This window comes from Anolis sagrei, chromosome 3 (genome assembly GCF_037176765.1).
Source record: "Anolis sagrei isolate rAnoSag1 chromosome 3, rAnoSag1.mat, whole genome shotgun sequence".
NCBI classification, from domain to species: Eukaryota; Metazoa; Chordata; class Lepidosauria; order Squamata; family Dactyloidae; genus Anolis; species Anolis sagrei.
Window position 1 is genome coordinate 271,873,279 of NC_090023.1, and position 21,908 is coordinate 271,895,186.

At 47.7% G+C, this 21,908-nt stretch overlaps 1 protein-coding gene across 1 annotated transcript in view; it reads left to right on the plus strand.

Annotated features, from left to right (window-relative positions):
- Positions 1-597: 597 nt before the first annotated feature.
- Positions 598-21,908, plus strand: part of MB21D2 (Mab-21 domain containing 2) — an 81,611-nt gene continuing 60,300 nt past the window's right edge. The window contains exon 1 of the mRNA XM_060767258.2: positions 598-1,153. Coding sequence (XP_060623241.2) covers positions 826-1,153 — 328 coding nt within the window. The 5' untranslated portion in view covers positions 598-825. The remainder of the gene's footprint in view (positions 1,154-21,908) is intronic.

A 21,908-nucleotide genomic window follows, 5' to 3' on the forward strand; every position in this document is an offset into this window, starting at 1 on the left:
GGCAGAGAGTTCCACTGCTGAACGGCTCTCACAGTCAGGAAGTTCTTCCTCATATTCAGATGGAATCTCCTCTCTTGTAGTTTGAAGCCATTGTTCCATTGCGTCCTAGTCTCTCTCCAAGGAAGCAGAAAACAAGCTTGCTCCCTCCTCCCTGTGGCTTCCTCTCACATATTTATACATGGCTATCATATCTCCTCTCAGCCTTCTCTACTAATACACAATAATATAGTTACACTAAAAATAATCCGCTCTGTCTTATCGTAGAATCATAACCAATCTCGTAATCCATATTCCGTTCCAGTTGTCATTACCAGTTAGTGTAGCACTCAATTAAATGCCTTCTCAAATAGCCATGTCTTTAGGCTCTTACGGAAGGAAGGACATAAGGGAGGGCGCCTGTCTGATGTAAACAGGGAGGGTGTTCCACAGCCGGGGGGCCACCACCGAGAAGGCCCAACTATGTACGAGAGACATAGTTGGAAAACCTTGGCTCCTCCTTTCCTAGGCTTCGGATCTTCCTGCGCTCAGCTGTGGAAGGGGGGGGGGCTGGTGCGTGAGGGATTCCTGGCTCCTCCCCTTTAGTGGGCGGGGCCGGAGTGGGGCCTGGGGTGGGGCGTTCGTGTCTGGGGCCTGCCTGCCTGCCTGCCTTCAGCACCGCTCCGGCGGGAGAGCGCCCTCGGGTGAGGGAGCAAGCCAGGGCGGCCCTCCTCCTCTTCCTTCTTCGGGGGAGGGGGAAGAGGAGGAGGAGGAGGAGGAGGCAAGAGGAGGGCCGGCCTTGGGCGGGGGCCTTCCCTCCCTCGCTCCCTCCCTCCTTGGCTCAACAGCATGGCCGCCCCGGCTCGCTCGGGCAGGGCCGCCTCGTCGTCGTGCTCCTCCTCATCGTCGTCGTCTTGTTCCTCTTCCACGTCTTCGTCGTCTTGCGTGGCGGGGATGCCTGCGGGGGGCTCTCCCTCGCCCTGCTCGCACGCCAACGCCAACCCCTCCTCTTCCTCGTCTCCTCCGTCGGCTTCGGAGCTGGACTTCCGCTCGGGGGCGCGCCTCCCGGACCTGACCCGCCTGATCCAGGAGCTGGCCCGGCACGAGAGCCGAGACTTCGGGGACCAGCGCGCCCTCGAGATCCACACCGCCAAGGACTTCGTCTTCTCCATGCTGGGTCAGTCTCTCGCTCTCTCTCTCTCTCTCCCCCCTTTGCTGCTCCAAAGGGAAAGCCAAAGAAGGAAGGAGGGAGGGTGGGTGGGTGGGGGGGGGGGGGGGGAAGCCCCTCGGATTTCTGGGCCCTCCCCTGAGCCCCCAAACCTCGGGCCTCTTCCTTTGCCCAGGCTGCACGGCTTTGGGGGCTCAGCTCCGAGCTTCAGCCCCCCCCCACTGGGAGCCTTCCTCTCAAAAAGGGGGGGAGAGAAGGAAAGGAAGGAAGGAAGGAAGGAAGGAAGGAAGGAAGGAAGGAAGGAAGGAAGGAAGGAAGGAAGGAAGGAAAGAAGGAAGGAAGGAAGGAAGGAAGGAAAGAAGGAAGGATGGAAGGAAAGAGGAAAAGAAGGGAAGGAAAGAAGGATGGCTGGAAATAAGAAGGAAGGAAGGAAAGAAGGAATGGTGGATGGAAGGAAGGAAAGAAGGGTGGAAGGAAAGAAAGAAGGATGGAAGGAAAGAGGAAAAGAAGGGAAGGAAAGAAGGATGGCTGGAAATAAGAAGGAAGGAAGGAAGGAAAGAAGGAATGGTGGATGGAAGGAAGGAAAGAAGGATGGAAGGAAAGAAAGAAGGATGGAAGGAAAGAGGAAAAGAAGGGAAGGAAAGAAGGATGGCTGGAAATAAGAAGGAAGGAAGGAAAGAAGGAAGGGTGGATGGAAGGAAGGAAAGAAGGATGGAAGGAAAGAAAGAAGGATGGAAGGAAAGAGGAAAAGAAGGGAAGGAAAGAAGGATGGCTGGAAATAAGAAGGAAGGAAGGAAGGAAGGAAAGAAGGAAGGGTGGATGGAAGGAAGGAAAGAAGGATGGATGGATGGAAAGAAGGATAGATGGATGGAAGGAAAGAAAGAAAGAAGGAAGGGTGGAACGAAGGCAGGAAAATAGGAAGGAACGATGGATGGAAATAAGGAAGTAAGGAAAGAAGGTAGGAAGGAAGGAAGGAAGAATGGATGGATGGATGGATGGAAGGAAGGAAGGAACGATGGATGGAAATGAGGAAGGAAGGAAAGAAGGATGGAAGGAAGGAAGGAGGGAAAGAAGGATGGATGGATGGAAGGAAAGAATGATGGATGGAAAGAAAGATGGATGGATGGATGGAAGGAAAGAAAGAAAGAAGGAGGGAAGGAGGGAAAGAAGGAACGATGGAAGGAAGGAACGATGGAAGGAAATAAGGAAAGAAGGATGGAAGGAAGGATGGATGGATGGAAGGAAAGAATGATGGATGGAAAGAAGGGTGGAATGAAGGCAGGTAATAAGGAAGGAAAGAAGGATAGATGGATGGATGGAACGATAGATGGAAAGAAGGAAGGAAGGAGGGAAAGAAGGATGGATGGAAGGAAAGAATGATGGATGGAAAGAAGGAAGGATGGAAAGAAGGATGGATGGATGGATGGATGGAAGGAAAGAAAGAAAGAAAGAAGGATGGAAGGAGGGAAAGAAGGATGGATGGAAATAAGGAAGGAAAGAAGGAAGGAAGGGAAGTAGGAAGGAAGGATGGAAGGAAGGAAGGATGAATGGATGAAAGGAAAGGATGGAAGGATGGAAAGAAAGATAGAAAAAAGGAAGGAAAGAAGGATACAAGGAAGGAAGGAGGAAGCAAGGAATAATAATAATAATAATAATAATAATAATAATAATAATAATAATTTATTGATACCCCTCCATCTTCTCCCAGAGGGACTCAGGGTGGCTTATAAGGCACTCAAAGGTGCAACATATAAACTACATACATACATATATATATATATATATATATATACACACACACACACACACACATACATGCATATATATATATATATATATATATATATATATATGCAGAAAGACTAACACGACACAGTAACAGTCAACATAAATATCTCAGTTTATACAACCCCTTGGCTAAAATCAATAGAATACAACAATAGCTGTGAGTATAAAACAACAATGGTCTTATCTTAGTCAGGTACAGTGCTTGGTGAAATCTATGGGTCCTCAAATATTTATTGTGGTCAAAAACTTGGAAGGAAGGTAGGTAGGTTACTAGGTAAGCCCCTTGGTTTAGTCCCAGGAAGAAGAAGAAAAAGATGCTTTTCCTATTAAGTATCCACAGTGGGTTAAACCACCGAGCTGCTGAACCTGCTGACTGAAAGGTCAGTGGTTCAAATCAAGGAAGTGAGGTGAGCTCCCACTGTTAGGCCCAGCTTCTGCCAATCTAGCAGCTCGAAAACATGCAGATGTGAGCAGATCAGTAGGTACCGCCTTGGCGGGAAGGTAATGGCACTCTATGCTGGCCACATGACCTTGGAGGTGCCTATGGACAATGCCAGCTCTTTGGCTTAGAAATGGAGGTGAGCACCAACCGCCAGTTGGACTCAACTAGACCTAATGTCAAGGGGAAACCTTTACCTTTACCTATCCCATTCATGGATTATATTGACATTCCTGCCATAAGGATGAAAATGGGTGTGTTGGTGAAGGTAGGGATTTGGCTAAGAAAGGGGTCCAGAGCCCTCCAATCTGTGTCCTGCAATCCGCCACCCATAAGGAAGGAGACCCGTGCTCTGTGGAAAGATGGCAAGACAACCAGTTGAATTGTGTGGACTTTTCTTGAATTGTGTGGACTTTTGTGTTGGAAAAATTGAGGAACGTGGTTGGGAAAGATCCTCAAAGCTGTCCAATCTATGGCCTTTAATGCACTATCCATAAGGAATGGGATCCATGCTCCGTGACACCAAATGACCCTTAGGAACATCCCATTCTTGAATATCGTTGACTTTTGTGTTGGCAAAATTGAGTTATATGTGGTTGGGGAAAGGCCTCCAAGGTATCCAATCCATGTCCTGAAGGACATTCATGCTCTGCAGAAAAAGGGCAAGGTATGGAATGACCCTCTCAAGCATCACATTCAGGGATTGTATTGACTTTCTTGCCATAAGGGATGAACAGGTGTGTTGGTGAAGGTAGAAACGTGGTTGAAAAAGGGCCTCAAAGGTATCCGATCCATAGCCTGCAATGTTGTGTCTATATGATCAAGGGTCTGGAGAACAAGCCCTATGAGGAGCGGCTTAAGGAGCTGGGCATGTTTAGCCTGAAGAAGAGAAGGATGAGAGGAGATATGATATAAATATGTGAGAGGAAGCCACAGGGAGGAGGAGGGAGCAAGCTTGTTTTCTGCTTCCCTGGAGACTAGGACGCAAGGGAACAATGGCTTCAAACTACAAGAGGAGAGATTCCATCTGAACATGAGGAAGAACTTCCTGACTGTGAGAGCCGTTCAGCAGTGGAACTCTCTGCTCCGGAGTGTGGTGGAGGCTCCTTCTTTGGAAGCTTTTAAACAGAGGCTGGATGGCCATCTGTCAGGGGTGATTTGAATGCAACATTCCTGCTTCTTGGCAGAATGGGGTTGGACTGGATGGCCCATGAGGTCTCTTCCAACTCTTTGGTTCTATGATTCTAAGAACTTCTTGACTGTGAGAGCTGTTCAGCAGTGGAACTCTCTGCCCCGGAGTGTGGTGGAGGCTCCTTCTTTGGAAGCTTTTAAGCAGAGGCTGGATGGCCATCTGTCAGGGGTGATTTGAATGCAATATTCCTGCTTCTTGGCAGAATGGGGTTGGACTGGATGGCCTATGAGGTCTCTTCCAACTCTTTGGTTCTATGATTCTATGATTCTGTGATTCTATGACCTGCAATGTCTATATGAGGGCCTCCTTTCCCTGGAACTGGAGAACACTGGTTGCACTGGTGGTGGGGATCCATGCCTCCCTTGGTTTCCTTTTAATCTTTGCAACCGGCCCTGCCCACAATTTTTTGTGTGTGTTCAATTATTGCGATTTTATATTGTTTGTTGTGCTTATTTATATTGTTTCTTGTATTTTATTTTATTTATATTTGACTTTTGTATTCCTATGTGTATAATTGTATTGCTGTATTGCTGGGTTTGGCCTCATGTAAGCCGCCCCGAGTCCCCTTGGGGAGATGGTGGCGGGGTATAAATAAAGTATTATCATTATCATTATTATTATTATTATTATTTTACTGACATAAAAGCACAGTATGTCACAGCAAACGAGATCTATATGGCTGGATTTCATATCACAAAAATCACAAGTCGAACCACTCAATTATATTACATTTCTAACAGAACAAAGCAAACAAACAAACAGACAAAACACAAAATTTGTAACCTTGGTAGTTGATTAAATGTCCTTTGACCAGTCTCTGGCCACTTGGAGTGCCTCTGGTGTTGCCGCAAGAAGGTCCTCCCTTGTGCATGTGGCAGGGCTCAGGTTGCATTGCAGCAGGTGGTCAGTGGTTTGCTCTTCTCCGCACTCGCATGTTGTGGATTCCACTTTGTGGCCCCATTTCTGAAGGTTGGCTCTGCATCTCCGCAGTCTGTTCAGCGCCTTCCAAGTCGCCCAGTCCTCTGTGTGCCCAGGGGGGAGTCTCTCATTTGGTATCAACCATTGGTTGAGGTTCTGGGTTTGAGCCTGCCACTTTTGGACTCTCGCTTGCTGAGGTGTTCCAACGGGTGTCTCTGTAGATCTTAGAAAACTATGTCTAGATGTAAGTCGTTGACGTGCTGGCTGATACCCAAACAGGGGACGAGCTGGAGATGTCTCTGCCTTGGTCCTTTCACTATTGGCTGCTCCTTCTCGGCGGATGTCAGGTGGTGTGATACCAGCTAAGCAGTGTAATTGTATTGCTGTATTGTTGGGCTTGGCCTCATGTAAGCCGCCCTGAGTCCCCTTGGGGAGATGGTGGTGGGGGGGTATAAATAAAGTATTATTATTATTAGGTTCTTGTAGGTTTTTTCGGGCTATATGGCCATGTTCTAGAGGCATTTCTCCTGACATTTCGCCTGCATCTATGGCAAGCATCCTCAGAGGTAGTGAGGTCTATTGGAAATAGGAAAATGGGTTTATATATCTGTGGAATGACTGGGATGGGACAAAGGACTCTTGTCTGCTGAAGCTAGGTGTTAATGTTTTAGCTGACCACCTTCATTAGCATTTGAAGGCCTGGCTGAGGCTGGCAAAATGTTCTATTATTATTATTATTATTATTATTATTTTACTGACACAAAACCACAGTATGTCACAGCAAACGAGATCTATATGCTTGATTTCGTATCACAAAATCACAAGTCGAAAAGGTTGAAGCGTCTAGGACTGTGTGAATTATTATTATTATTATTATTATTATTCCTCTAACAGAGAGAGAGAGATGCCCTGGGAAGCTCCAATTTGGAGAGGGTCTCATGCACTGCTTCTATTCCCCCCCCCCAAACACCCCAAAAGGGCTTGGGGTGCTTGGGGCTGGTTCTCCTTCCTCCCCAGAGAGAGGAAGAAAGACCCCCCTCTCAACAAAGAAGGTGGGGAGGGCTGTTTTGATGCCTTTCCCCCAAATAAATGGGATCAGGGCCTCTCGAAACCCCATGTCTCTTGTGGGAGGGGGGAAGAAGGATTGCTAGGGGCTTCTCTCCCCCTTCCCTGGAACCCCCCTGATTTAATGGGTCTGGGGGCTGCTTCCCCTTTAAGGAGAGGGACCTGTGAAACCCCATGTCTCTTGTGGGGGGGGGGGGGAGAAGAAGAATTGCTAGGGTCTTCCTTGGAACCCCCCTGATTTAATGGGTCTGGGGGCTGCTTCCCCTTTAAGGAGTGGGCCCTGTGAAACCCCATGTCTCTTGTGGGGGGGGGGAGAAGGATTGCTAGGGGCTTCTCTCCCCCTCCCCTGGAACCCCCTGATTTAATGGGTCTGGGGGCTGCTTCTCCTTTAAGGAGAGGGACCTGTGAAACCCCATGTCTCTTGTGGGAGGGGGGAAGAAGGATTGCTAGGGGCTTCTCTCCCCCTCCCCTGAAACCCCCTGATTTAATGGGTCTGGGGGCTGCTTCCCCTTTAAGGACAGGGACCTGTGAAACCCCATGTCTCTTGTGGGAGGGGGGGGAGAAGGATTGCTAGGGTCTTCTCCCCCCCTTCCCTGAAACCCCCTGATTTAATGGGTCTGGGGGCTGCTTCCCCTTTAAGAAGAGGGACCTGTGCAACCCCATGTCTCTTGTGGGAGGGGGGGGGAGAAGGATTGCTAGGGTCTTCTCCCCCCCCTTCCCTGAAACCCCCTGATTTAATGGGTCTGGGGGCTGCTTCCCCTTTAAGGAGAGGGACCTGTGAAACCTCATGTCTCTTGTGGGAGGGGGGGGGAGAAGGATTGCTAGGGTCTTCTCTCCCCCTTCCCTTGAACCCCCTGATTTAATGGGGCTGGGGGCTGCTTCCCCTTTAAGGAGAGGGACCTGTGAAACCCTATGTCTCTTGTGGGGGGGGGGGGGAGAGAAGGATTGCTAGGGTCTTCTCTCCCCCTCCCCCGGAACCCCCCTGATTTAATGGGTCTGGGGGCTGCTTCCCCTTTAAGGAGAGGGACCTATGAAACCCCATGTCTCTTGTGGGGGGGGGGGAGAAGGATTGCTAGGATCTTCTCTCCTCCCTCCCTTCCTTCCTTCCTTCCTTCCTCTCTCTCCCCCTTTCCTCTCCCAAAGATACCTGGATGCAAGGAGATTTCTCTCCCCCCCCCCCGCCCCCTCCCCAAGCTTCAGCCTTAAAGAAACAGCCTCCCAGGGAAGACAAAGAGAGGCGGAGAGAAGGTGAGGTGAGGGGAGGGGAGGGAAAGAGGGAGGCGGCCTCCAAACAGGTCTCCCTCTCAACCCCCAATGGAGGGAGGCACAGGTGGGGTCTGGAGGGAGGTACAGGTGGGATCCAATCAGGTGGAAGGGGGAAATAATCTCCTCCCCCCTCCTCCCCCCCTTTTACAAATCCTGCTTTCTGCTGTAATGATGGAGCTTGAGATGTATCTGAGCTGACATCAATCACAGCCTTGCCCAAGGAGCCCCAAGTCCTGGTTTCCTCCTTCTCCTTCTCTCCTTCTCTCCTTCTCTCCTTCTTCTCTCCTTCTCCTTCTCTCCTCCTCTCCTCCTCTCCTCCTCTCCTTCTCCTCTCCTTCTCCTTCTTCTCTTTCTCCTTCTCTCCTTCTCCTTCTCTCCTTCTCCTTCTCTCCTTCTCCTTCTTTCCTTTTCCTTCTCTCCTTCTCCTTCTCTCCTTCTGCTTCTCCTTCTCTCCTTCTCCTTCTCTCCTTCTCCTTCTCCTTCTCTCCTTCTCCTTCTCCTTCTCTCCTTCTCCTTCTCTCCTTTTCCTTCTCTCCTTCTCCTTCTCTCCTTCTGCTTCTCCTTCTCTCCTTCTCCTTCTCCTTCTCTCCTTCTCCTTCTCTCCTTCTCCTTCTCTCCTTCTCCTTCTCTCCTTCTCCTTCTCTCCTTCTCTCCTTCTCCTTCTCTCCTTCTCCTTCTCTCCTTCTCTCCTTCTCTCCTTCTCCTTCTCTCCTTCTCCTTCTCTCCTTCTCCTTCTCTCCTTCTCCTTCTCTCCTTCTCCTTCTCTCCTTCTCTCCTTCTCTCCTTCTCTCCTTCTCCTTCTCTCCTTCTCCTTCTCTCCTTCTGCTTCTCCTTCTCTCCTTCTCCTTCTCTCCTTCTCCTCTCCTTCTCTCCTTCTCTCCTTCTCTCCTTCTCTCCTTCTCTCCTTCTCCTTCTCTCCTTCTCCTTCTCCTCCTTCCTGAAACCAGGCTCTCCTTCCTTGCACACCCTTCTGTTCCTGGTCTCAGAAAGAGGGTTTCCCCACAGCTAGGCCTCTCCAGCTTTGAGAAAGAGAGAAACAAGGCATTCGTTTCGCTCCATGTCTGAAGGCAGCCAACATGGGGAGATTTACAGCCAGCCCTAGAAAGAGAAAAGCCACCCATAAAGACGTCACCTCTCTAGAAGTTCCTAGGTCTTCCAGTATGACTCTGTGCATGACTTCTGATGGGAGTTAACTATGGGATTGCATTGGAGGAGCTAAAGATCCCTAGAGAAAACACTCATAATCATAGAATCATAGAGTTGGAAGAGGGCCATCCAGTCCAACCCCATTCTGCCAAGAAGCAGGTAAATTGCATCCAAAGTCCCCCTGACAGATGGCCATCCAGCCTCTGTTTAAAAGCCTCCAAAGAAGGAGCCTCCACCACACTCCAGGGCAGAGAGTTCCACTGCTGAATGGCTCTCACAGCCAGGAAGTTCTTCCTCATGTTCAGATGGAATCTCCTCTCTTGTAGTTTGAAGCCATTGTTCCCTTGCGTCCTAGTCTCCAGGGAAGCAGAAAACAAGCTTGCTCCCTCCTCCTCCCTGTGGCTTCCTCTCACATATTTGTACATGGCTATCATATCTCCTCTCAGCCTTCTCTTCTTCAGGCTAAACATGCCCAGCTCCTTAAGCCACTCCTCATAGGGCTTGTTCTCCAGACCCTTGATCATTTTAGTCGCTCTCCTCTGGACACATTCCAGCTTGTCAATATCTCTCTTCAATTGTGGTTCCCAAAATTGGACACAATATTCCAGGTGTGGTCTAACCAAAGCAGAATAGAGCATGGGGAGCATGACTTCCCTGGACCTAGGCACTAGGCTCCTATTGATGCAGGCCAAAATCCCATTGGCTTTTTTTGCCACCACATCACATCACAGCAATGGAACAATGGCTTCAAACTACAAGAAAGGAGATTCCACCTGAACATGAGGAAGAACTTCCTGACTGTGAGAGCTGTTCATCAGTGGAACTCTCTGTCCAGGAGTGTGGTAGAGGCTTTTAAACAGAGGCTGGATGGCCATCTGTTGGTAGTGCTTTGAATGCAATATTCCTACTTCTTGGCAGAATGGGGTTGGACTGGATGGCCCAGGAGGTCTCTTCTAACTCTATGATTCTATGATTAAAGTTCAGCATTTGTGTTTCTAGGACTATTTTCAGGGTTTTTTGGTTGCTTCTCATTGATATCAGAATTAGAGGACTAGTACTCTTTGCCAATTGCTCCCTCTTAGTGTGGTGTGCGTTACTCTCATGTATAACCAGTGTGTGAACCTTAATGCAATGCACTCAGAGTTACTTACTTACTTACTTAGGTGATACGTCGTAGTCCGAGGATGATGGTCCTCCAAGTTCAGTGTCCTGGGGGTGGGTCCGTAGGTGACTGTGGAGCCCTATTCTTGACCCGCATCTTCTCCCACAGTGAGGGCATTGGTTACCGGGTGGGAGGCGGTCTCGGTCGGGGTTGGCTTGACGTGCCTTCCTCTTGGCACGTTTCTCTCTTTCACCCTTTTCAAATTCTGCAGCACTGCTGGTCACAGCTGACTTCCAGAGTGAGGCTATGAAAGAGGATGTAAAGGAGTTGTTTGGGGATGGCTTACCTTGGGTGCAGAGCCTGCTGTTGGGCTGTGAGTCGGACTCTCGCACCAGGATTGTGGGACTTCTCTGGAGAGAGAGACTTCTGTTGTCCTTTCGCTGCCATATTGGGGGCATTTTGGGTGTGAATGTATAGTGGAATCTGACTTGCGCCATATTTGAACCCAGGCCTTTCTGCTTGCGAAGTGGGCTCTCTTCCCGTTGAGCTGCAAAGCCTTCCAAACGCAGCAGAGGTTTTTGGGTTCTTACTTTTGCTTCTTCTTTTTCCGTTCCTGATTTTCTCGTTCTGGTTTCAGCAGAGTTTGTTTTCCTTTCATTAGAAGCTGCATCCTGGTGGAAAGATCAAATGGGAAATAATGTGCAAGGGGATAAAAATAATACATCTGGAATAGCCGAAGCCTGGCTCTGAAGGGCTTTCTCCCTGTCTGAGGACATGCCATTCTTTTGTGCTTTCGGTTGCAGCCAAAGCGAGCTCTCTGACCTCATAGTTCTGTGAGTGTGTTTTTGTGGCTTGAAGATGCCTCTCGACTTATTACTATAATGTGACAAGGTTTCATAAGGCAAAGAAACGTCAGACATGGTTTTGCCAGTCCCTTCCTCCTGGGATACCTTGGCCGTCCTTCTGGGCTTGGAGAAAGTTCCTCTTTATGGACTAACAGCCCCAAAAGGCTTGTTGATGTACGGCAACCCCATGGATTTCATGGGGTGTTCATAGGCAAGGAGGACACTGGCCCCTTCTACCTGTGCCGTCACATCCAGACATTATGAAGCTAAAACTAGGATGTGCTTCTCTCTTTATCTGGGTGAACCGCGGCTGCCTTTCTTAGAAGTGACAAATGCAAGAGACTCCACTTTGGCAGGAAAAACGAAATGCAAAGATACAGAATGGGGGGTGCCTGGCTTGAGAGCAGTACCTGTGAAAAAGATCTTGGAGTCGTCATGGACAACAAGTTAAACATGAGCCAGGAATGTGATGTGGCGGCAAAAAAAAGCCAATGGGATTTTGGGATCTCCTATTGCTATCCATGCTCTATTCCGCTTTGGTTAGACCACACCTGGAATATTGTGTCCAATTCTGGGCACCACAATTGAAGAGAGATATTGACAAGCTTTAATGTGTCCAGAGGAGGGCGACTAAAATGATCAAGGATCTGGAGAACAAGCCCTATGAGGAGCGGCTTAAGGAGCTGGGCATGTTTAGCCTGAAGAAGAGAAGGCTGAGAGGAGATAGGATAGCCATATATAAATATGTGAGAGGAAGCCACAGGGAGGAGGGAGCAAGCTTCCTTTCTGCTTCCCTGGAGACTAGGACGCAATGGAACAATGGCTTCAAACTACAAGAGAGGAGAATTCCATCTGAACTTGAGGAGGAATTTCCTGACTGTGAGAGCCGTTCAGCAGTGGAACTCTCTGCCCTGGAGTGTGGTGGAGGCTCCTTCATTGGAGGCTTTTAAACAGAGGCTGGATGGCCATCTGTCAGGGGTGCTTTGAATGCAATATTCCTGCTTCTTGGCAAAATGGGGTTGGACTGGATGGCCCATGAGGTCTCTTCCAACTCTTTGATTCTATGAAGCTCCAGATTCTCAGCAACTGAGGCCAGTCCAGAATTTAACATCACCAGAACATTTATTTTTCGAAGTCCTTGACGGACTTGGCACAGCTCGATGAAGTTGCAAACACAAACAGTCAATTCTTGTGGGTTTTTTCGGGCTATATGGCCATGTTCTAGAGGCATTTCTCCTGACGTTTCGCCTGCATCTATGGCAGGCATCCTCAGAGGGTGAGGTCTGCTGGGCTGGGAAAAAAGGGGGTTTATATATCTGTGGAAAGACCAGGGTGAGACAAAAGGCTTTTGTAAGATGGGCTAGGTGTGAATCTTTTCAATTGACCACCTTGATTAGCATACAATGGGCTGACTGTGCCTGGAGCAAACTCTTAATGAAAGGTGATTAGATGTCCCTGCCTGTTTTTCTCTCTGTTGTTTTAATTTTAGAATTTTTTAAAACTGGTAGCCAAATTTTGTTCATTTTCATGGTTTCTTCCTTTCTGTTGAAATTGTCCACATGTTTGTGGATTTCAATGGCTTCTCTGTGTAGCCTGACATGGTGGTTGTGAGAGTGGTCCAGCATTTTTGTGTTCTCAAATAAAATGCTGTGTCCAGGTTGGTTCATCAGGTGCTCTGCTATGGCTGATTTCTCTGGTTGGAGTAGTCTGCAGTGCCTTTCATGTTCCTGGATTCTTGTTTGGGCAATGCTGCGTTTGGTGGTCCCTATGTAGACTTGTCCACAGCTGCATGGTACACGGTAGACTCCTGCAGAGGTGAGAGGATCCCTCTTGTCCTTTGCTGAACGTAGCATTTGTTGGATTTTCTTGGTGGGTTTGTAGATTGTTTGTATGTTGTGTTTCCTCATCAGCTTCCCTATGCGATCAGTGGTTCCCTTGATGTATGGCAGGGATACTTTTCCTCTGGGTGGATCTTCATCTTTACTCTTGTGGCTTGTTCTTGGTCTTGCAGCTCTTCTGATGTCTGAGGTGGAGTATCCATTGGCCTGTAGAGCCCAGTTGAGGTGGTTCAGTTCATCTTGGAGGAGGTGGGGTTCACAGATTCTTTTTGCACGGTCTGCCAAGGCTTTGATGGTGCTTCTTTTTTGACTTGGGTGATGGTTGGAGTTTTTATGTAGATATCTATCTGTGTGTGTGGGTTTTCTGTAAACGGTGTGACCCAATTGTTGATCTGGTTTGCGGATGACTAGGACATCTAGAAAAGGCAGTCTTCCTTCCTTTTCTTTTTCCATAGTGAACTGGATGTTCGGGTGGATGCTGTTAAGATGTTCCAGGAACCTGTTGAGTTCTTCTTCTCCATGGCTCCAAATGGTGAAAGTGTCATCCACATATCTGAACCATATAGTGGGCTTTTTGGTTGCTGTTTCAAGAGCTTGTTTTTCAAATTGTTCCATGTAGAAGTTAGCTATGACTGGGCTGAGAGGGCTCCCCATAGCTACTCCATCTTTCTGTTCGTAGAATTCATTGTCCCACTGAAAATAGCTGGTGGTGAGGCAATGGTGAAACAGCGCCGTGATGTCTTCTGGGAACCTCTGGTTGATGAGTGCCATGGTGTCTGCAACTGGGACCATGGTAAATAGAGACACCACATCGAAGCTGATCAGTTTGTCATTTGTATTTAGCTTGAGATTGCTGATCTTTTCAATGAAGTGGGCTGAGTCCTTGATGTAGTGTGTTGTGAGCCCAATGTGGCTTTGTAACTGTGCAGCAAGAAATTTGGCTAAGTCATATGTGGGGGACCCAATGGCACTCACGATTGGTCTGAGTGGGGTGGAGTCCTTATGGATTTTGGGGAGTCCATAAAGCCTGGGTGGAAGGGCTTCCGATTTACATAGCTGCTGTCGTATGTCGAAGTTGATGACAAACAGTCAATTTAGGAAACCATATAGATGTTCTTTCCTTCCCTTTTCCTTCAGTTACTGAGTTAACTTTTTCCCCAACGGTAGAAAAATCCTGGGATCTTTTACCCTAACCCTGAGCTGTTATCTTTCAGAAAGAGCAGGTCTTCCCCTATCTAAGCTCAAGATTAGTTTTGGAGATGAAGTAATGGAGCCTCTCCCAATGGCAAGGAAATCCTGAGATATTCCCTGCCCCAGCGCTGAGCTACTGTCCGTTAGAAAGAGCAGGTCTTTCTTTATCTGAGCTCAGCGCCAGTTTTGAAGGCGAGAGGGTGACTTTAACTTTAACCTCAACCCTCAATCTGAATCGTACTAACAATGGCTTGTTTGAGCTGCCTAGCTGGCCACCAGCACATCTGAAGCTTTTTCTATACTAAAGAAGGCAAGAGAGCCTCTCCAAAATGGAGATCTCATCCCCAGGAAAAAGGGCGGTCTCTAGACCAAAAGGATACCTTTTTAAACCAATAGCTGCAAAGGGCTTGCAGGCTGCCTTCCAACCTCTGTTGATGTTTAGCTTTCAGGGTGCTGCTGGGACTGTAGCAACCCTGGGGGAAAATGCAAAGGGATGCGATTTTATGCAACTAAAGGACAATGCAAACAAAGCACCTGGAAGACGGAACACTACCCACGTATATAAAATTCACATTATCTGCTTTGAACTGGATTATATGGCAGTGTAGATATAGGCCCCTTCCACACAGCTGTATAAAATCCACATTCATAGAATCCTAGAGTTGGAAGTGACCTCGTGGGCCATCCAGTCCAACCCCATTCTGCCAAGAAGCAGGAACTGGATTATATGGCAGTGTGGACTCAGGTAACCCAGTTCAAAGCCGATATTGTGGATCATCTACCTTGATATTCTGGGTTATATGCCTGTGTGGAAGGACCCTAACTCTAGGTTGTTGTAGGTTTTTCAGGCTGTCTGGCCATGCTCTAGAAGCATTCTCTCCTGACCTTTCGCCTGCACTTATGGCAAGCATCCTCAGAGGTTGTGAGGTATGTCAGAAACTAGGAAAATTGGGTTTATATACCTGTGGAATAATATCCAGGGTGGGAGAAAAGAATTCTTGTCTGTTGAAGGCAAGTGTGAATGTTTCAACTGGACACCTTAATTAGCATTTGATGGCCTGACAGTTTTTAGGTGTGGCTTGTTCCTGCCTGGGGGAATCCTTTGTTGAGATGTGATTAACTGTCCCCGATTGTTTCTTGTCTGGAGTTCCCCTGTGTGAGTGTTCTTTATTTACTGTTATAATTTTAGAGTTTTTTTTAATACTGGGAGCCAAATTTTGTTTATTTTCATGGTTTCCGCCTTTCTGTTGACATTGTTTACCTACTTCTTGTGGATTTCAATTGCGTCTCAGTGTAGCTTGACCTGGTAGTTGTGGGACTCCTGTGGGGATCGAGAAGGGATGTCAGAGAGGTCGCCAAAGACCACCAGAAAACACAGTATTTTCTATTGGTCATGGGGGTTCTGTGTGGGAAGTTTGACCTAATTCTATCATTGGAGGGGTTCAGAATGCTCTTCGATTGCAGGTGAACTATAAATCCCAGCAACTCCAACTCCCAAATGCCAAGTTTGGTTCAATTTCATCATTGGTGGAGTTCAGGATGCTCTTGGATTGTAGGTGAAGTATAAATCCCAGCAACTACAATTCCCAAATGTCAAGATCTATTTCACCCAAACTCCATCAGTGTTCACATTTGGGCATATTGGGTCTTTGTTCTAAGTTTGGTCCAGATCCATCATTGTTTGAGTCCACAGTGCTCTCTGGATGTAGGTGAACTACAACTCCCAAACTCAAGGTCAATGCCCACCAAACCCTTCCCTTATTTTCTGTTGGTCATGGGAGTTCTGTTTGCCACATTTGGTTCAATTCCATCATTGGTGGAGTTCAGAATGCTCTTTGATTGTAGGTGAAGTATAAATCCCAACAACTACAACTCCCAAATGACAAAATCGATTTTTTGAGTGAAGGACATGCATTGGGTTGTTAGGTGTCTTTTGTCCAAATTTGGCGTCAATTCGTCCAGTGGTTTTTGAGTTCTGTTAATCCCACAAACGAACATTACATTTTTATTTATATAGATTTATTATTTACCACATGTATACACCTTTGATTGTAGGTGAACTATAAATCCCAGCAACTACAACTTCCAAATCACTAGGAAGGTTGAGAAACACTGACTTAGACCCTATTCCTGGGGCACATGATGCCTGATGCTTGCAGGAGGCCAAAAGTAGTGTTGTTGTTGTTAGAATCATAGAATCAAAGAGTTGGAAGAGACCTCATGGGCCATCCAGTCCAACCCCATTCTGCCAAGAAGCAGGAATATTGCATTCAAATCACCCCTGACAGATGGCCATCCAGCCTCTGCTTAAAAGCTTCCAAAGAAGGAGCCTCCACCACACTCCGGGGCAGAGAGTTCCACTGCTGAATGGCTCTCACAGTCAGGAAGTTCTTCCTCATGTTCAGATGGAATCTCCTCTCTTGTAGTTTAAAGCCATTGTTCCCTTGCGTCCTAGTCTCCAAGGAAGCAGAAAACAAGCTTGCTCCCTCCTCCTCCCTGTGGCTTCCTCTCACATATTTATACATGGCTATCATGTCTCCTCTCAGCCTTCTCTTCTTCAGGCTAAACATGCCCAGCTCCTTAAGCCGCTCCTCATAGGGCTTGTTCTCCAGACCCTTGATCATTTTAGTCGCCCTCCTCTGGACACATTCCAGCTTGTCAATATCTCTCTTGAATTGTGGCGCCCAGAATTGGACACAATATTCCAGAATTGGACACAATATTCCAATTGTTGTTGTTGTTGTTGTTGTTGTTGTTGTTATGTTTATGTTTATGTTTATGTTTATATTTATTCTCTCCACAAGGAGACTCAAAGCAAGTTGGATCTTGCACAGAGGTTTGGATGGAATGTTTATTTCTGTGCTTTGCTCTGTGAAGGGAGAGCTTTCCAGGTCATGCCCAGCCAAGGCTCCCTCCTGCTTCTGATGCTCCACGGGTGGCACATTTGTGGGCATTGCGCTTGAGTGGCACCAGCAGGTGTGGCTCCAGTTGGGCCATTTCCCTCTCCATCCCTTCATATCCAGATCCTGGCCCATGCGCGTTGGGCTCTCTTGCTGCCAATGTGGGTGCCTCACCGTCCTGCTATTTTAATCCTCCAAATTGTTCAATATGCACCTGTCTTATTTGAACCATTCATTGGTTTTCATCTGGCACTGTTTGAGGTGTTTGCTACCCTGAAATCTCACAATAACAGGAGAAGGGTGTTTGTTTATTTGTCGTGTCAGGGCAGCCAGTCAATTGTATTCCATTTCTAACAGAACAAAACAAACAAACAGACAAGACACAAAATTTGCAAGCTTGGTAGTTGATTAAATGTCCTTTGACCAGTATCTGGCCACTTGGAGTGCCTCTGGTGTTGCCGCAAGAAGGTCCTCCCTTGTGCCTGTGGCAGGGCTCAGGGTGCATTGCAGCAGGTGGTCAGTGGTTTGCTCTTCTCCACACTCGCATGTCGTGGATTCCACTTTGTGGCCCCATTTCTGAAGGTTGGCTCTGCATCTCGTGGTGCCAGAGCGCAGTCTGTTCAGCGCCTTCCAAGTCGCCCAGTCTTCTGTGTGCCCAGGGGGGAGTCTCTCATTTGGTATCAGTTCTGGGTTTGAGCCTGCCACTTTTGGACTCTTGCTTGCTGAGGTGTTCCCGCGAGTATCTTTGTAGATCTTAGGAAGCTATTTCTTGATTTAAGGCATTGGCATGCTGTGTGATAATCCGAACAGAGGATGGGCCAGAGATGTCAATGCCATGGTCCTTTCACTATTGGCTGCTACTTCCTGGCGGATGTCAGGTGGTGCAATACAGGCTAAGCAGTGTAATTTCCCCAGTGGTGTAGGGCACAGACACCCCGTGATAATGTGGCATGTCTCACTAAGAGCCACATCCACTGTTTTAGCGTGGTGAGATGTGTTCCACACTGGGCATGCATACTCAGCAGCAGAGTAGCATTGTGCAAGGGCAGATGTCTTCACTGTGTCTGGTTGTGATCCCCAGGTTGTGTCAGTCAGCTTTCGTATAATATTGTTTCTAGCGCCCACTTTTTACTTGATGTTCAGGCAGTGCTTCTTGTAGGTCAGAGCATGGTCCAGAGTGACTCCCAGGGATTTGGGTGTGTTGCAAATGCTCTAGTGGCAGGCATGTACGGGGGGGGGGGAGGGGTTGAGGGATTTCAGCCCCCACCTCCCCAATTCTCATGGTGGTCCGCAAGAAGGCCTTACTGGTGCATTATTTAAACTGTTATGTTTATTCATATCATGATCTGATCACCATGCTCAATGGGGGTATTGGGGTAACGATACAAAAGGTTTGCTAGGGTAGACCCTCTTTCACTCAGCCTCAGCCTCCCCCCCCCCCCCCAATATCAAAATCCTGGCTACGGGCCTGTCTAGTGGGATTCCTTGCAGCATGCAACCAAACTTAAAAACAGCTGGGTTGTTGTAGGTTTTTGGGGCTATATGGCCATGTTCTAGAGGCATTCTCTCCTGACATTTCGCCTGCATCTATGGCAAGCATCCTCAGAGGTAATGAGGTCTGTTGGAAATAGGAAAAGGGGTTTATATATCTGTGGAATGACCAGGGTGGGACAAAGGTCTCTTGTCTGCTGGAGCTAGGTGTGAATGTTTCAACTGACCACCTTGATTAGCATTTGATGGCCTGGCAGTGCCTGGGGCAATCTTTTATTGAGAGGTGATTAGATGTCCCAGATTGTTTCCTCTCTGTTGTTTTGCTGTTGTAATTTTAGAGTTTTTAAATACTGGTAGCCAAAATTTGTTCATTTTCATGGTTTCCTCCTTTCTGTTGGGATTGTCCACATGCTTCTTGTGGATTTCAATGGCTTCTCTGTGTAGTCTGACATGGTGGTTGTGAGAGTGGTCCAGCATTTCTGTGTCCTCAAATAATATGTTGTGTCCAGGTTGGTTCCTCCGGTGCTCTGCTATGGTTAATTTCTCTGGTTGAAGGAGTCTGCAGTGCCTTTCATGTTCCTTGATGCGTGTTTGGGCAATGCTGCTGCGTTTGGTGGTCCCTCTGTAGGCTTGTCCACAGGTGCATGGTACACGGTAGACTCCTGCAGAAGTGAGAGGATCCCTCTTGTCCTTTGCTGAACGTAGCATTTGTTGGATGTTCTTGGTGGGTCTGGAGATAGTTTGTATGTTGTGTTTCCTCATCAGCTTCCCTCTGCGGTCAGTGGTTCCCTTGAAGTATGGCAAGAACCCTTTCCCTCTGGGTGGATCTTTGTCTTGACTCTCGTGGCTTCTTCTCGGTTGTCTTGCAGGTCTTCTGATGTCTGAGGTGGAGTCTCCATTGGCCTGGAGAGCCCAGTTGAGGTGGTTCAGTTCATCTCGGAGGAGGTGGGCAATTGAACCCCATTTTGGGTTGTTGTAGGTTTTTCAGGCCTTATGGCCATGATCTAGAAGCATTCTCTCCTGACGTTTTGCCTGCATCTATGGCAAGCATCCTCAGAGGTTGTGAGGTCTTCACATCTTGAGGATGCTTTCCATAGGTGCAGGCGAAATGTCAGGAGAGAATGCTTCTAGAACATGGCCATATAGCTCGAAAAACCTACAACAACTCAGTGATTCCAGCCATGGAAGCCTTTGACAATATATTGAACTTCATTTTGCCACACAGGTTGGCACAATCAAAGCTCTCCCAACAGATGACCATCCAGCCAGCTTAAAACCCACTAGAGAAACCTCTCTGGATGCAAAATGGTTCTGATCAGAGGCTTGTCCACAGCTGCATGGTACACGGGAGACTCCTGCAAAAGTGAGAGTTTACATAATTACAATGCTACACTGCGCCATGACAGCTGAGGTGGAACCCTAATGCAATGACTATCCTGTGTCCTTTGCCTGACTGCCTGGGTGCTTCTAGAAGCGCAATGCTTAAGCAAACACGCCCTTCATTGCTCAGTGACTAAGAAAACATGCCTTCTGGGCACTGAAATGCTTTGCTGACGATGGGACTTTTCTGCCTGGCTTTGCCCTGCCTTTGCTGGAGAGAGTGCTTGCAAGCCTTGGGTTGGGTCTTTGCCATTCCTGCCTTGGCAAGACTTTGGTCTGAGAGCATGAGTCACTTTCTGGGTAGACTGAGGTTTCAAAAAAAAATACATGGTCTGATGTTACATAGGATTTGTGTCATATTCCAACAGTCAAGGCAAAGTATTGTCGAAGGCTTTCATGGCTGGAATCATTAGGTTGTTGTAGGTTTTTTCGGGATATATGGCCATGGTCTAGAGGCATTCTCTCCTGATGTTTTGCCTGCATCTATGGCAAGCATCCTCACTAACTCACTACTGCCAAGCCATCAAATGCTAATTAAGGTGGTCAGTTGAAACATTCACACCTAGCTCCAGCAGACAAGAGTCCTTTGTCCCACCTTGGTTATCTGTCAACAAAAGTTTGGTCCAGGCACTGTCAGGCCATGATATACTAATAAAGGTGGTCAGTTGAAACATTCACACCTAGCTCCAGCAGACAAGAGTCCTTTGTCCCACCTTGGTTATCTGTCAACAAAAGTTTGGTCCAGGCACTGTCAGGCCATGATATACTAATAAAGGTGGTCAGCTGAAACATTCACACCTAGCTCCAGCAGACAAGAGTCCTTTGTCCCACCTTGGTTATCTGTCAACAAAAGTTTGCTCCAGACACTGTCAGGCCATGATATACTAATAAAGGTGGTCAGTTGAAACATTCACACCTAGCTCCAGCAGAAAAGAGTCCTTTGTCCCACCCTGGTCATTCCACAGATATATAAACCCTTTTTCCTAGTTTTAACAGACCTCACTACCTTTGAGGATGCTTGCCATAGATGCAGGCGAAACGTCAGGAGACAATGCCTCTAGACCATGGCCATATAGCCCGAAAAAAACTACAACAACCCAGTCAAGACAAACATCACTTCAGTGAAAAGAAACATTAGAATCATAGAATCCTAGAGTTGGAAGAGACCTGATGGGCCATCCAGTCCAACCCCATTCTGCCAAGAAGCAGGAATATTGCATTCAAATCACCCCTGACAGGTGGCCATTCAGCCTCTGTTTAAAAGCTTCCAAAGAAGGAGCCTCCACCACTGTCCGGGACAGAGAGTTCCACTGCTGAACGGCTCTCACAGTCAGGAAGTTCTTCCTCATGTTCAGGTGGAATCTCCTCTCTTGTAGTTTGAAGCCATTGTTCCATTGCGTCCTAGTCTCCAAGGAAGCAGAAAACAAGCTTGCTCCTTCCTCCTTCCTGTGGCTTCCTCTCACATATTTATACAACATGGCTATCATGTCTCCTCTCAGCCTTCTCTTCTTCAGGCTAAACATGCCCAGCTCCTTAAGCTGCTCCTCATAGGGCTTGTTCTCCAGACCCTTGATCATTTGAGTTACCCTCCTCTGGACATATTCCAACTTAGGGTCAATATCTCTCTTGAATTGTGGTGCCCAGAATTGGACACAATATTCCGGGTGTGGTCTAACCAAAGCAGAATAGAGCATGGGGAGCATGACTTCCCTAGATCTAGGCACTAGGCTCCTCTTGATGCAGGCCAAAATCCCATTGGCTTTTTTTGCCGCCACATCACATCCCTGGCTCATGTTTAACTTGTTGTCCACGAGGACTCCAAGATCTTTTTCACACGTACTGCTCTCGAGCCAGGCCTCGTCCCCCATTCTGTATCTTAGCATTTCATTTTTTCTGCCTAAGTGGAGTATCTTCCACTTTTCCCTGTTGAACTTCATTTTGTTAGTTTTGGCCATTCATCTCTCTAATCGGTCAAGATCATTTTGAATCCTGCTCCTGTCCTCTGGAGTATTGGCTCTCCCTCCCAATTTGGTGTCGTCTGCAAACTTGAAGATCCTGCCTTCTCTCCCTTCATCTAAGTCATGAATGAAGATCCTGAACAGGACCGGGCCCAGGACGGAACCCTGCGGATGGCACTCCACTCGTCACTTTTTTCCAGGATGAAGAGGAAGCCTTGGGGAGAATCATCCTCTGGGTTCGTCCA